Genomic DNA, 13,957 nt, shown 5'->3' with positions numbered 1-13,957 from the left:
CTTTTGTATTAGGCAAACGGGAGGAGCTAGAATTCTGAAATTTGGAATGAGGGTCTCTGATGGAGAGTTAGAAAGATGTACCAAATGGTTTTGGAAATTCAACCTCTAACTGTACGAAAAGTACCAAAGTTTAGAAATTTAGTACCAATTGTATATTTTGAACGGGTATAGCTAGAATCTTAGAATTTGTTATCAAGGTTGGGAAGTGCTGTTTATAAAATGAAAGTACTAAATTTAGGTGAGCGGATAGAGCTGGAATCCTGGAATTAGGATTACTGCTGAAGTGTAGGATTGAGATATTGAGGTCGCTCTGGAAATTCGCAGTTATGTGTACGAAAAGTACTAAAGTGTACTAAATTTGGTACAATTCGGATTTGGATGAATGGATAGAGGTGGAATCCTAAAATAATGGAATAATAATTACTGTTGGAGTATAGGATTGAGGTAGTTTTGGAAATTTGTACTTATGGGCAAGAGAGTACTAAATGGTACTAAGTTTGGTACAATTTGTTATTGGACGAACGTATGCAGTCGGATACCTGAAATTTGGAATTAAGTTTACTGTTGAAGTGTAAGATAGAGATATGGGGGTAATTTTTGAATTCCGTACTTACGTGCACGAAAATTACTAAATGGTACAAAATTTGGTACAATTTTGAATTTAAGTCAACGGATAGAGCTGTAAACCTGAAATTTGGTATTAGGATTACTGCTGAAGTGTAGGATTGAGATATTGAGGTCGCTTTGGAGATTTGTAGTTATGTGTACGAAAAGTACTAAAGTGTACTAAATTTGGTACAATTCGGATTTGGATGAATGGAAAAAATAATGGAATAATGATTACTATTGGAGTATAGGATTGAGGTAGTTTTGGAAATTCGTACCTATGGACACGAGAGTACTAAATGGTACAAAGTTTGGTACAATTTGTTATTGGACGAACGGATGAAGCTTGAATCCTGATATTTGCAATTAAGATTACTGTTGAAGTGTAGAATTGAGATGTGAGGGTGATTTCGGAAATTCGTACTTATGTGTACAATGTTCCAAAAAAAATAACTGTTATATAGCAACCAGGTCAAAGCGTGCGCATTAAGTAAAATTTTTTGAATAAAGGTTTTCTACATTTTGATATCTCAAATTCCGAAATAACAGCTACTTCGGTTTGTAAAATGTTGGCAAATCTTGACAAATCTTCTAATAAAAAGTTGACTGCAATTTAAAATGTGGGTTGCTGTTGATGTTTAGAGATGCGATAAGACCTTTTTTGGGAAATTTGAACTAAACGTATTCGAACTGTATTTAAATTAAATTAATATCAATTAAAATATGTATAAGTACATCAACATTTTCAGTGTCCATCATTTTCGTATTAAATATTGTTTATTTGTATAATATTCCCTTTCCCCATACGATGCAGCGGGCATTTTGCTAGTAAATAAATAATCTTTATAAATAAAAATCAAATGTCGTTCGTTGGTAATGGCATCAGTTGAGAACGGCTGGACCGATTTGGATTATAATAATTATTTTTGTGAAATGTTCGCCATAACCCGACTTAGGGTTTCATGCAAACAACATTTGACCACGCCCACCTCTACGCCCACTTTTTTCTGCAAAAACTACTGAACCAACAGACAAAATCTGTTGAAAAATTTAAAATCCTCCCCGCTTTGATAATGGATCGAAGAAGTCAGATTGTAAATACCTATTTTTGTTTTCATTAAAACTCATTACGGTGGGCCAGGAACGCGGACCGGGGTCTGCTAGTATACATATAATAATAAATACATAATGCATTTCTTTTATGAACAGGGACAAAATAACAACCTATATTAAAAGACCTTTAAATTTTCTTACAAAACAGAAAAAACTATATACGGGTATATATTATTTATTTTCAAAAAAGTCCTGCTCGAATTTGTAAGACACGTCTGGAAATAAACTATATGGGATTAAAAAAATCAGGGTTGAAAACAATTTGCGTATTCGATTTCAAAACTAAAATGATTTCAAAAACTTTTCCCCCACTGTTCTTCATTTTGACCATCAACGCTTAGATAGTATTTTATACCCATCAAGCATTTTCTATCGCACATTACTTGAAATAGTCAATACCAAGTGATAGAAACACTCGTCCGTGATCTCGCATTCTTATCGACTAAGGCTAATCGTTCAGAAAAAAAATAAACCCCGTCCATGATTCTTATTTCGTCACTATTGGAAGTTATTCTGGCGATAAAATTGGTAGTGAGGAAAAAAATATTTATTTTTATTTTTCATTTCATTTTTATTATTATAATTAGTTTTCCAACTTACATATTTTTTAAAGAACTTATTCTTAATTGTGAAGAATTTACTATGAAATGCTTGCTGGGTAGGAGTATATGGTAGCTAAGATTTTATGAACATATGTATGTGTCTATGTCCGTGCATGGCTTAATTCCTGCAATTTATTTTAATTTACCATCATTTTTAAAACAAAGAATTAGAACTGTGATATAAAAACGTACTGCTTTGCCAGCAACAATTGCCTCCTGACAATTGCGACCGACTGTCGTAGGTTTGCCACATGACGCCAGTAATTGGGTCACATTGTGTCATTTAATGATGATAAGCGGTAACCACATAAAGATAATTATTAAGTGTTCGAAAAATACATACATATACTGACACATACACACTCTTTGTTATTATTCATTTCTAGTGAGGATTGTGTTTTCTTTTGGTTGAGTTGTTTATTTTATATCTTTCTATTTTGGTTTCACAGCCATCATGTTGTACAAAAGTTCGTTTATAAAGCACCAAATGTTCAAATGTAAATATCAAATGTAATCATTGTACAAAGTGTATGCCAATCTAAACAAATAAAGGAAAAAGAAATTAAAAACAACATAAATGGAAAAAGAAATGCATTTGAAAGTTTAATAATAAATAGAAAACACACGAAAATAGAAGCAATAATCCCCGTACTAATTAATTAACAAAGAATATAAAAACAATAACATATCAAACGACGACATTTCTTGTCACTTCGCAAAATGTCCAATTCAGATTCAACTTCCCTCTTGTCACCGCCCTATCATCGGCGCAATGTTGTGCCAGGCTCGGCTGCCCAAGTCCACACAACAGTAACACCTGTGGCATCACAGTCAACCTTGTACAAGGGCTTACCACAGACGCAGGTTTCATTGCCAACCACAACGCCATATGCCAGTGCAACCTCGTCGGCATCTGCAGCGATGAATAAATCTTCTTCATGTCCCGATTCACCGATACGTCGTGTTTCATCCAGTCTAAGAAATTCCGCAGTAGGTTTTGCCACCCGTTTCTTTAACAAATGCCGTGCAGCCACATTCACCGTGGACGGAGCCACATACACAATAGGTAAGTGCAATAAAAAAAATACAGTGCGACCGACATACACTGCCACAAGTCGTGACGAATATGGCACAATATTCTTCACCGTAAATACATATTTGTGTGTGTAGTATTAATTCCGTTTGGGATGATGAGTTCGAACAACAATAAGTAAATTCCCTCAACTGTTGCGCGTCTTTACGCCAACAATTGTCGCAGAACAATGCACATGTGATTGATTTGTACGTTTCGATAAAAATAATTTGCGTAGCAATTGATTTATTGAATGAATGGGGAATTGTTAATTGTGATTAATTTTGTATTGTTAAATTCCTAATTGGTTTTCCACAGGTTTTCTTTGTAAACACTCCAAGTGCTGTGTACACCACAAATTTTACGACAATTATGTTGTGAAGCGTAAGTGCTTCGTAGCGAATATTTCATATCCCTCATAGACCAGGGTTTCGGAGTCGGAGTCGAGTAATTTTTCTGGAGTCGGAGTCTGAGTCGAAAAAAATAACTCGACTCCGACCCCGGGCAATTTTTTCTACAATATATAAATATAACATTAAATTCGGGACACCATTTTTTTAAATCATTATTTATTTTGAAAGATAGCTAAAAACATATAAGCAAACGGTATATTATACAAATTTAGAGAACGATTCATAACGATATTTACTGTCCTTTGGAGTATAGTCTTTTCATCTCTATTTTAATTACAAATTGCATGTCCAGAATATTTTTGATCCAGTTGATCCTTTATTTTTGTTGCAAGCAAAAGTAATGTTCTATGGAATTATTATTGGACATTTAACGTCTTTTATATAAGCCCTACAAGTCTTCTATCAGAAGATCTACTGGTCTTCTCAGAAAAATCTACTGATCTTCTCATCTTGTCTTTTGTGAGATAGCGCCCTTTGATTATATTAAAAACTCCAAAGGACCCATAGCAGAAGTTTCTGAGTTATGATGTAAAGATTTTTATTGACCCCCAATAATGCTTGAGTAAGTAGCTTTATATCTTTGTTTAGCGATACTGTTTCATCATTTTCATATGAAATGTTTTCAGATAAATGGGATGAATAATCCTTTGTAGATTATTTTGTGCTTTTAGCTCAGCTCCTTCCATGTCCTTCTTTTTCTTGAAATAAACACAAGATCAGATTTTCTTCATGAAAAAATTTACAGAAATGTTCCTCCGAAAATATTGGTAAGGACATCAAAATCGATAAATTTTAAGGGGTTATGGTCACTTACAAATTTTACAAAATCGAACATTTTTATTAGCTTATTTTAAAGAACATGTAGAATAGAATATGTTTAAAAATTTCGAGTCGATCGGACAAAAATTAGCTGAGATATGAGCGTTAAAAAGAGAAAATTCATTCTGATTTGTATATATCATCGAAGTTTGAAAAGTTGTTTTCTCAAAATTACATTTTGGAATGTAGCTCGAAAATGGATGATCCGATCTTCATATATTTTGTGGGATTTTTATACATATTAAAAGTTTGTACTTAAGCGAGAAACTTTTTAAAAAAGGCGTAAAAACTATCCATTTTTTTAGTTAAAAACTAATGTTGATTTTGACAGTTCACAACTTTTTCGAAAGTGGATATTTTTAATTCTGCAAAAAAGTATGCTGATCGCTTTATTCGTTTTCGAAAAACTGTGTTTCGTCGGCCATTTGTCAGGACACTGTGCAATATTTGTCAACAAAAAAAATCAATCCAAAGTAGCTGATAGTGTGATCTATCAGATAACTACATAACTTTCAAATATTTTTTGTCATTTTTATGACCAAAAAAGTACTTTTATTAAAGCCAAAAATTTAAATGTTGTCATTTTCTGTACACCATTTCCGTAAAATCTAATATTTTTTACAAAATCGATCGATGAATGACTAGATGTTGATGTCCTTGTTAAGCCTACACAAAATATATGACAATCGAATTATTAGTTTTCGAGCTAGAGTAGGCACCACAAAACGCTTTAATAAAAACAGGGTTTCGTAGACGCCCATTTTCACAAAACTTCTTAATATTTTTCCACAAAAATTTCAGAAAGCAGATTAAGTTATGCTCTTTCAGATGATGAGAAAAATCATGAAAAATGGTTTTATTTATTATTATTTTACCTTTAGGCTCTCGAAGAATTCTGAACTCTTGGCTTATATCCGTTTTAAAACCTGGTAATGAATTGCTCATAATTTTTACTGTATGTAGTCCTTTGGATTTGTATTGTCCCTTCATTTTCACATAGTCTTGAACCAGACTATGAACATTTTCATGAGAATGTTTTGAGCCTTTGGGTAAGAAGGGAGAAAGCGATCTCCTTCACCTCCCCTCTCTCCAAAAAGTTAAAAATGTTCATGTTATATTTTCAATGTCTGGCACATGAGGTATTTTCCGACGAAGAAAAGTTCCTCCCAGAATATTCTCGTGCTTGTATTTTGTTGCTGTTTTCCAATGTAAGATTCAGTAGAAACAATATAGATATGGATTTTACTTCATATTTATCTTCTGAAGTTACGTATTATATTCGAATATGTTAGGAAAAACCAATAGATTAGCCTATATACGAATAAGTTAAAATTTAGCAGTACAGGAATTTACACTCGGAGTCCACCCAGAGTCGGAGTCGTGAAAAAATTGGTCTGAAGTCGGAGTCGACCCAAAAATACCTCGACTCTGAAATCCTGTCATAGACATTTTCATTATATTTCTGAAATTTGTTATTGTGGTCACTGTTGGTTGGAGTTGTGCCAAATGAACTATATTGAAATATCTAGTTCTCATATGTTTTGGAACTAGTACAATGAACTAGGAGCTAGATTACCCAACTCTACTGTTGGAGTGTAGAGTTAAGATATGGAGTTTGTTTAAATGTGTATTATAAACGTACGAAAGCATTAAATTTGGTATTAGGTATAGGTCTATTCCTACAATTCTGATTTTTTTTTTTTTTTTGGTTTATTGTTGGTGGTGGATTTTGTTTTCGGTAATGTGTACCGTAAACGTAAAAAAGAACCAATTGGTACTAAATTTGGCAATATATTTGAAATTTGGTATTAGGCTAAATTATGGTGTATAGGTTTAAGATATGGAGGTGATTTGGAAATGGGAATTAAAGTGCCTGAAAATGACAAAATACTAAATAGTACTAAATATGTCAATTGGTTAATAACACTGGTTAACACGACTTTTGTTTTATCCGATTTTTTTGTGTTTCTAACTGAAAACGGCGAGTTATTTCCGAATCTGTTCCCGGCTTTTCTGCATCAGCTCTTGTTTTTTGTTTGATTTTTTCATAGAATTTCGTTATTCTCGGATACAAATAAATACAGTTTGACAACAAATGTATTGCAAAGACCAAAATTGAAAAAAATCATATTAATTGTTCGTTTATGGCAACAAATTATGTAAAAACTATACGTTGTTTTGCGCAAATCTCTTACTATTGGTCCTCAAATCAATATTCCGTCAAAATAACTTAACTAAGCTCATTACTGCTCCAATGAATGTCCAAAGTGGATAGACAACTCATTAACTCACTTACCTACCGTATGGACGTGTTTTTGTGGAGCTCTCAACAAATAATCCCAAAACTAGTGACGTGCGGGCTAAATCCAAACAGGAAAGTGTTTACCAAACATCAAATAGCGTACGTTTCGATGTGACTTAATACCACTTCGATTCGCGCGTGCTTTTCCCCACAATTTGTGCAATTTAATTTAGAATTTTATTCTATTTTTTAACAATTTGCAAATTTCACTCATTTGCAAGAATAAGACAAACTAAGTCAATTGTAAATAAACAAATATCAGCTGTGTTACTCCAACGAAATACTGGTTTATCATTTCGCAGTGAGTAGCAACACAATCATTCGTTGAATTGGGTGGTGGTTGTATTAGCTAAACACTTGTTGTTTAAGCTAATTCGCCACAGCTTTTAAAACACCCAATAGAAAATGTACTCGATAGAGCAGAATGCCAGCGATACACCTCGCAATAGTCTATCTCTCCTAAGAATATCAAAATTTAAAGAGTTAGAAAAATGCAATAACGAGTTGGTTGAACGTGTTAGAGATTTGGAGAAAATATGCGTTCAATTGAAAAAGGAAAATGAAAAGCTTAAAATAGCCTTGGAAAACAACCATGGAAAAGGGAATCCGGGTTCTAGCCCAGAAGCCCAAATCGAAGTTGATGCCATTTATGAAACTGACGAGGAAGAAGTTAGCCGCGAAACGGATTGGATTCTCAAGAAAAACAAGAGGAAGGAGAAGCAATCCAAAAAGAGAAAAGCGGAATCTTCCCCTGAATTTTCGGAACGAAACTCCAAGCGAACTGATGATAAGGTTGGCAAAAGAGAGCAAATAAAACAACAACATACCAACATATCTTCTCCATGTCCTGGTTCACAAAAAGACCAAGGAATTGAGAACAAAGCCATTAAAGAAAGTTCAGTTAAAACGAATATATGAAATCAATTAATTAGATCCATGATTCACCTGCGACGATCTTATAAATGTCTTTTAACCGATCGACAAATGAGGAAAAGCCTTTTTTTGCGGCAATATCGAATATAAGCTGGTGAAAGAAATGTCCAAGGATGCCTGTTTTTCACGGTATGTCACATGATGATCTTGAATGATAAATTCACGCATCAAAATTTTCTGGCATAATGGCAGTTTTTGTACGATGTTCACAACCTTCTAACGTTGGCTAAGAATTCGTTAAACCAGTTTTTATAAGATGGTGTTTTATCCCCACACAAATATTTAATTTCATCGATGCACTCTTGCCGTGCATCCAGGTTGATATTTTGAAGTCACTGTAAACAACAAAACCAGAGCTCCGAAATACTCGCGTGTAGAATATAGAAAAACTAAATCGAATATACTCTATTTTTACTCGTCACTCGCGAAGTATATTTCAGACTCGCTCGATTTTATTCGCGAGTGAAAAGTGTTTGTGAGTACGAGTACTTGAAGAGTATAAGTTTTGCAAGAAAAAACGAATGAGAGTGAAAATTCTCGAACTAGAGTACGAGTTTACTTGAAGAATAAAACTGAGTAAAAAAGAATCGATATATTTTTGAAAAAATTGTTTTGTGTAGTGTTGGGGGGAAGTGTGTAGTGAAGGACAAGTTGAGTGGGGACAAGTCCCCGCCCTCAAAATGCCCCCCTCAACTTGCCCTCCTCAACGTGCCCCCCCCCCCCTCCTCCCACGCAACATACCCCCTCTCAACATGACCCACCCTAAACTCCCTAAACTCCTCCCATTTTTTTAAATATATCAATTTTTTTTACTCGATTTTACTCTTCGAGTTATCTCTATTTCGAGCATTTTAACTCCCACTCTTATTTATAAACCAGGAGTACTCGCGAGTGCTCCCAAATAAAACAAAAGCGTGGAGAGTAAAGTTCTTTTAAAACTCGTACTCTTCGAATACTCCCACTTGCGAGTACTTTTCACTCGCAAGTAAAAACGAGCAAATCGGAGCTCTGAACATAACACATGGTCGTTCGTCAAACTGTACTAAGTACGTTTATGCTAAAAAGTTCCAAACTCTAAATGGAAATACCAAATTGGAACTGTGAACACGTAGTTTTGCATAGACCAGAAACATATGTAGTAGCCATCGTATATGTACTCTATTTTCATCCAAAAATATTGGTCAGAGTAAGAATAATAGTAAATCAATAAAAACAAGTGCCTACTGATTTATTGTTCGGTTGAATTCGATAGTAACGCGTCGGGATAGACTTGGTATCGAACAAGCGGATTCTGGTATTGGTTGCAGGATTCTTCTTCAAGGACCTCTAAGTAACTGTCACCTACGAAAATACCATTGAGGTCAATCTTGTAGAGAATTTTCACTGTTACAACATTTTCTTTAATGCAATTTCGTTAGGGCTTGCGGTTTCCAAGCAAAATCTTGAAAACCTAAAAAAACCCTAAAAATGTGAACTTTGACCGCGATTTATTTGAAAATCCCTCAGGCGATTTTTTTTTAATTTTTTTCATCTATGAACATTGTAGCTCGCAATTCCAGCTCGCAATTTTTAAGGTAGACCTTTATAATTTGGTATATAAGTTTCTTTTACTCATAGAACGGTTCCTCCAGATTTTCGGTATTTTGAATGTTGTTACCTCAATATCGCCCCGAAATGGATACAATTTAGAATTTAGTTGGGGGCATAAAACTTTCACTTGAAATTTTTCGATATATTTCCACGTCTTCATATAGCCCTCATACAGCGGCACCTCCTAATTTTCGATTTTTTAAGGTTTTAACCTCAATATCCCACAGAAATGGCTGAAATTTGGTACTTAGTCTCTGTTAGGGGTACAAAACATTCCTCCTGTAGGTATAGGTCCACGTCTTCATATAGTCCACATAGAATTGTACCTCCCGATTTTCGGTATTTTGAAGGTTGTAGCCTCAATATACTACTGAAATGGCTGAAATTTGGTATTTAATCTTCGTTAGAGTTACAAAACTTTCAACCGGAAATTTGTTTGTATAGGTCAACGTCTCCATATAGCCGCCATAGAATCACACATCCCGATTTTTCGTATTTTCAGGGTCTTAGCCTTAATATTCCATTGAAATGGCTGGCATTTGGTATTAAGTCTTCGATGGGGGTATAAAACATTCCACCATAATTTATGGGTATAGGTCAACGTCTTAATATAACCCCCATAGAGCGGTATCTAAAAATTTTTTGTATTTTGGCGTCAGTATTTGTTGTGGCATCAGTATCCCTCCGAAATGATTGAAATTAGTCTTCTTTGGGTTATAAAATTTTCCATCTGAAATTTGTCGGTATAGGTATTACAATTTTGTATTCCTAATAGATAGAAAACTTACTGGCAAAAATATGCATATGTGTAGATTTTAGTCCGGTATTTTTAGACCGGTATTGACCAATTTTATTTATTTCGTGGGATTTTGTCAAATTTTCGAACCGAGATTACTCCACCCAGAAAATTATCAGTATAAAGTGATTGTCATCAGTTAAGATATTATCCTCCTGCAAAGAATTATACTTAACGTAGAAAAAGAGCTTATGAGTTACAAACTCTTGGTATTTACTTCAATAGAGTGTTGGTGGAGGGTATAAAAATTCGGCAGGGTCACATTGTTTCTATACACGTTCTAGAGGAATTTCCTTCAGATCAAATTTCCCTACATATTTTCATTTATTCTATAGAACTTTTTAATATCCGGCAAGGGTTACACTTTACGTACCTTGTACCTGTGGACCCTTCGATACGATTTATTTTATAATGGAATTTTTTCGGAAATAAAAAGCTGGTATATAACATACCAATAAAAAAACTGCAATCTAGATCTCTTGTTCCTTTGGAGATGTCAATGAAAAATAGTTTCTTTCTGGAATTCTTGGTTTGAAAACTGTATATGCAAAATAGATTTTTAGATTTACTGCTAATATAATTTAAGAATATGTACTTGAAAACTCTTCAATTTAATGGGTAGTTATAAAATTTAACACGTCTGCCAATAGTTCTTTTGAAATAAGTTGTATTTGAAAAAAAATCTATATATATAAAAATGGTGTAAAAAATGTATAGTAATTCATAAAATGAGAACGGCTAGGCCGATTTCTGTAAAATTTTTTGTCAGTTATTCGTATTTTCGAGGTGAAGGTCTTTACGGAAGAACATTTTGGAAAATCTCTCTGGAAAAGTCGGAAAATTGGAAATATCGAAATTTGATTTTTGTATGAAATTTTATTCCTTAATAGCGAGACGAAGTTCGCCGGGTCCGCTAGTATATTATAAATATCGATGAGTATATAAGTTTCTTTTACTCATAGAACGGTTCCTCCAGATTTTCGGTATTTTGAATGTTGTTACCTCAATATCGCCCCGAAATGGATACAATTTAGAATTTAGTTGGGGGCATAAAACTTTCACTTGAAATTTTTCGATATATTTCCACGTCTTCATATAGCCCTCATACAACGGCACCTCCTTATTTTCGATTTTTTAAGGTTTTAACCTCAATATCCCACAGAAATGGCTGAAATTTGGTACTTAGTCTCTGTTAGGGGTACAAAACATTCCTCCTGTAGGTATAGGTCCACGTCTTCATATAGTCCACATAGAATTGTACCTCCCGATTTTCGGTATTTTGAAGGTTGTAGCCTCAATATACTACTGAAATGGCTGAAATTTGGTATTTAATCTTCGTTAGAGTTACAAAACTTTCAACCGGAAATTTGTTTGTATAGGTCAACGTCTCCATATAGCCGCCATAGAATCACACATCCCGATTTTTCGTATTTTCAGGGTCTTAGCCTTAATATTCCATTGAAATGGCTGGCATTTGGTATTAAGTCTTCGATGGGGGTATAAAACATTCCACCAAAATTTATGGGTATAGGTCAACGTCTTAATATAACCCCCATAGAGCGGTATCTAAAAATTTTTTGTATTTTGGCGTCAGTATTTGTTGTGGCATCAGTATCCCTCCGAAATGATTGAAATTAGTCTTCTTTGGGTTATAAAATTTTCCATCTGAAATTTGTCGGTATAGGTATTACAATTTTGTATTCCTAATAGATAGAAAACTTACTGGCAAAAATATGCATATGTGTAGATTTTAGTCCGGTATTTTTAGACCGGTATTGACCAATTTTATTTATTTCGTGGGATTTTGTCAAATTTTCGAACCGAGATTACTCCACCCAGAAAATTATCAGTATAAAGTGATTGTCATCAGTTAAGATATTATCCTCCTGCAAAGAATTATACTTAACGTAGAAAAAGAGCTTATGAGTTACAAACTCTTGGTATTTACTTCAATAGAGTGTTGGTGGAGGGTATAAAAATTCGGCAGGGTCACATTGTTTCTATACACGTTCTAGAGGAATTTCCTTCAGATCAAATTGCCCTACATATTTTCATTTATTCTATAAAACTTTTTAATATCCGGCAAGGGTTACACTTTACGTACCTTGTACCTGTGGACCCTTCGATACGATTTATTTTATAATGGAATTTTTTCGGAAATAAAAAGCTGGTATATAACATACCAATAAAAAAACTGCAATCTAGATCTCTTGTTCCTTTGGAGATGTCAATGAAAAATAGTTTCTTTCTGGAATTCTTGGTTTGAAAACTGTATATGCAAAATAGATTTTTAGATTTACTGCTAATATAATTTAAGAATATGTACTTGAAAACTCTTCAATTTAATGGGTAGTTATAAAATTTAACACGTCTGCCAATAGTTCTTTTGAAATAAGTTGTATTTGAAAAAAAATCTATATATATAAAAATGGTGTAAAAAATGTATAGTAATTCATAAAATGAGAACGGCTAGGCCGATTTCTGTAAAATTTTTTGTCAGTTATTCGTATTTTCGAGGTGAAGGTCTTTACGGAAGAACATTTTGGAAAATCTCTCTGGAAAAGTCGGAAAATTGGAAATATCGAAATTTGATTTTTGTATGAAATTTTATTCCTTAATAGCGAGACGAAGTTCGCCGGGTCCGCTAGTATATTATAAATATCGATGAGTAAATTAAGGTGAATGTCTTTTTCTGATATTTATAGTTTAAGAATATGCCTTAGATTACAAATAACAACAACTAGAATAAAAGAAAGCCTAGAATATCGTAATACATTTCTTACGAAGGTCAAATAGTGTCTACAGTTTGTTGTCGTTTTTTTTATTTTATTCATTTTTTTTTGCTGAATAGCAACGTCACATAAACATTTGGGGGACAGATTTACAATATACGAAAAGTGTCTAAGTGACTTGCAAACCCACTAACACACACACGCATGCATTCATAGAAATTAACAAACCACACTCTTGCATAAAATGGTATGTATACAATGGAAGCGTATTCGACGACAACCCTTCCGATATTCTAACACATTTGGAAGATGTTCAAGCAAAGCCACAAATTCACTAACGGCCGAGGTTACACATCCAAATAATAGTAAACTTGTGGTGGCGTAGTATGCAATGGTGTATTCTGTCTGGTAGTACAATGAGATTTTATAATATTTAGTATCGAATACAGATTTTAATTTATTATCTTGAATATCGAAAAGAAATAGATGTGAATAGAAAAAAGGCAGGTCTGCGTAGTATTAAACTTAGATTTATAAACAAATATAATTCCTACATTTGGACCACTACCTAAAATGTAAGACGTTTTTGATTAGTTGAGTTAACATGACCTAGCGAAGTCCCACAGTTTTTGTTTGAGAAACAACATCCCCAGATGTTAACAAATTGTCAGTGAAAATATTTTTTAAATTATCATACCAACACCATATTCTGTCCAGTGCATTCAAATTCATAATAACACATTCGATATGCCAAAAGTGGGTAGTCTGCAGTCGGAGGTTGGTTACTGGTATTGTTTGAACGATTATCACAGGACAAATATAAGACATATTCACACGAACGAATGATTGGATGGACAGCTGACTGGCTGGCAGACACACCAACAAGTTGAGGGTCAAAAACAATGCAATTACTTATTAATATTGACATTGTCTACGTGTCACTACAAGGTCTGTGCTTAGAATGGCAGCTAACTATGTC

The 13,957-nt window shown here is 33.8% G+C and overlaps 1 protein-coding gene across 3 annotated transcripts in view; it reads left to right on the top strand.

Annotated features, from left to right (window-relative positions):
* Positions 1-13,957, top strand: part of Pde1c (Phosphodiesterase 1c) — a 344,920-nt gene that overhangs the window by 14,369 nt on the left and 316,594 nt on the right. The window contains exon 2 of one of the 3 annotated variants that reach the window (XM_073964937.1): positions 2,874-3,387. In XM_073964937.1, coding sequence (XP_073821038.1) covers positions 3,042-3,387 — 346 coding nt within the window. In that variant the 5' untranslated portion in view covers positions 2,874-3,041. Of the gene's footprint in view, positions 1-2,770; positions 3,388-13,957 lie in introns of those variants that run through there. The other 2 variants (XM_073964936.1, XM_073964944.1) reach the window with 2 other exon arrangements.

This window comes from Musca autumnalis, unplaced genomic scaffold, assembly GCF_047663935.1.
Source record: "Musca autumnalis isolate F117 unplaced genomic scaffold, ASM4766393v1 scaffold_2, whole genome shotgun sequence".
Taxonomy (NCBI): domain Eukaryota; kingdom Metazoa; phylum Arthropoda; class Insecta; order Diptera; family Muscidae; genus Musca; species Musca autumnalis.
Note: the sequence above shows the minus strand (reverse complement) of the source record. Positions and strands in the feature narration are given on the sequence as shown.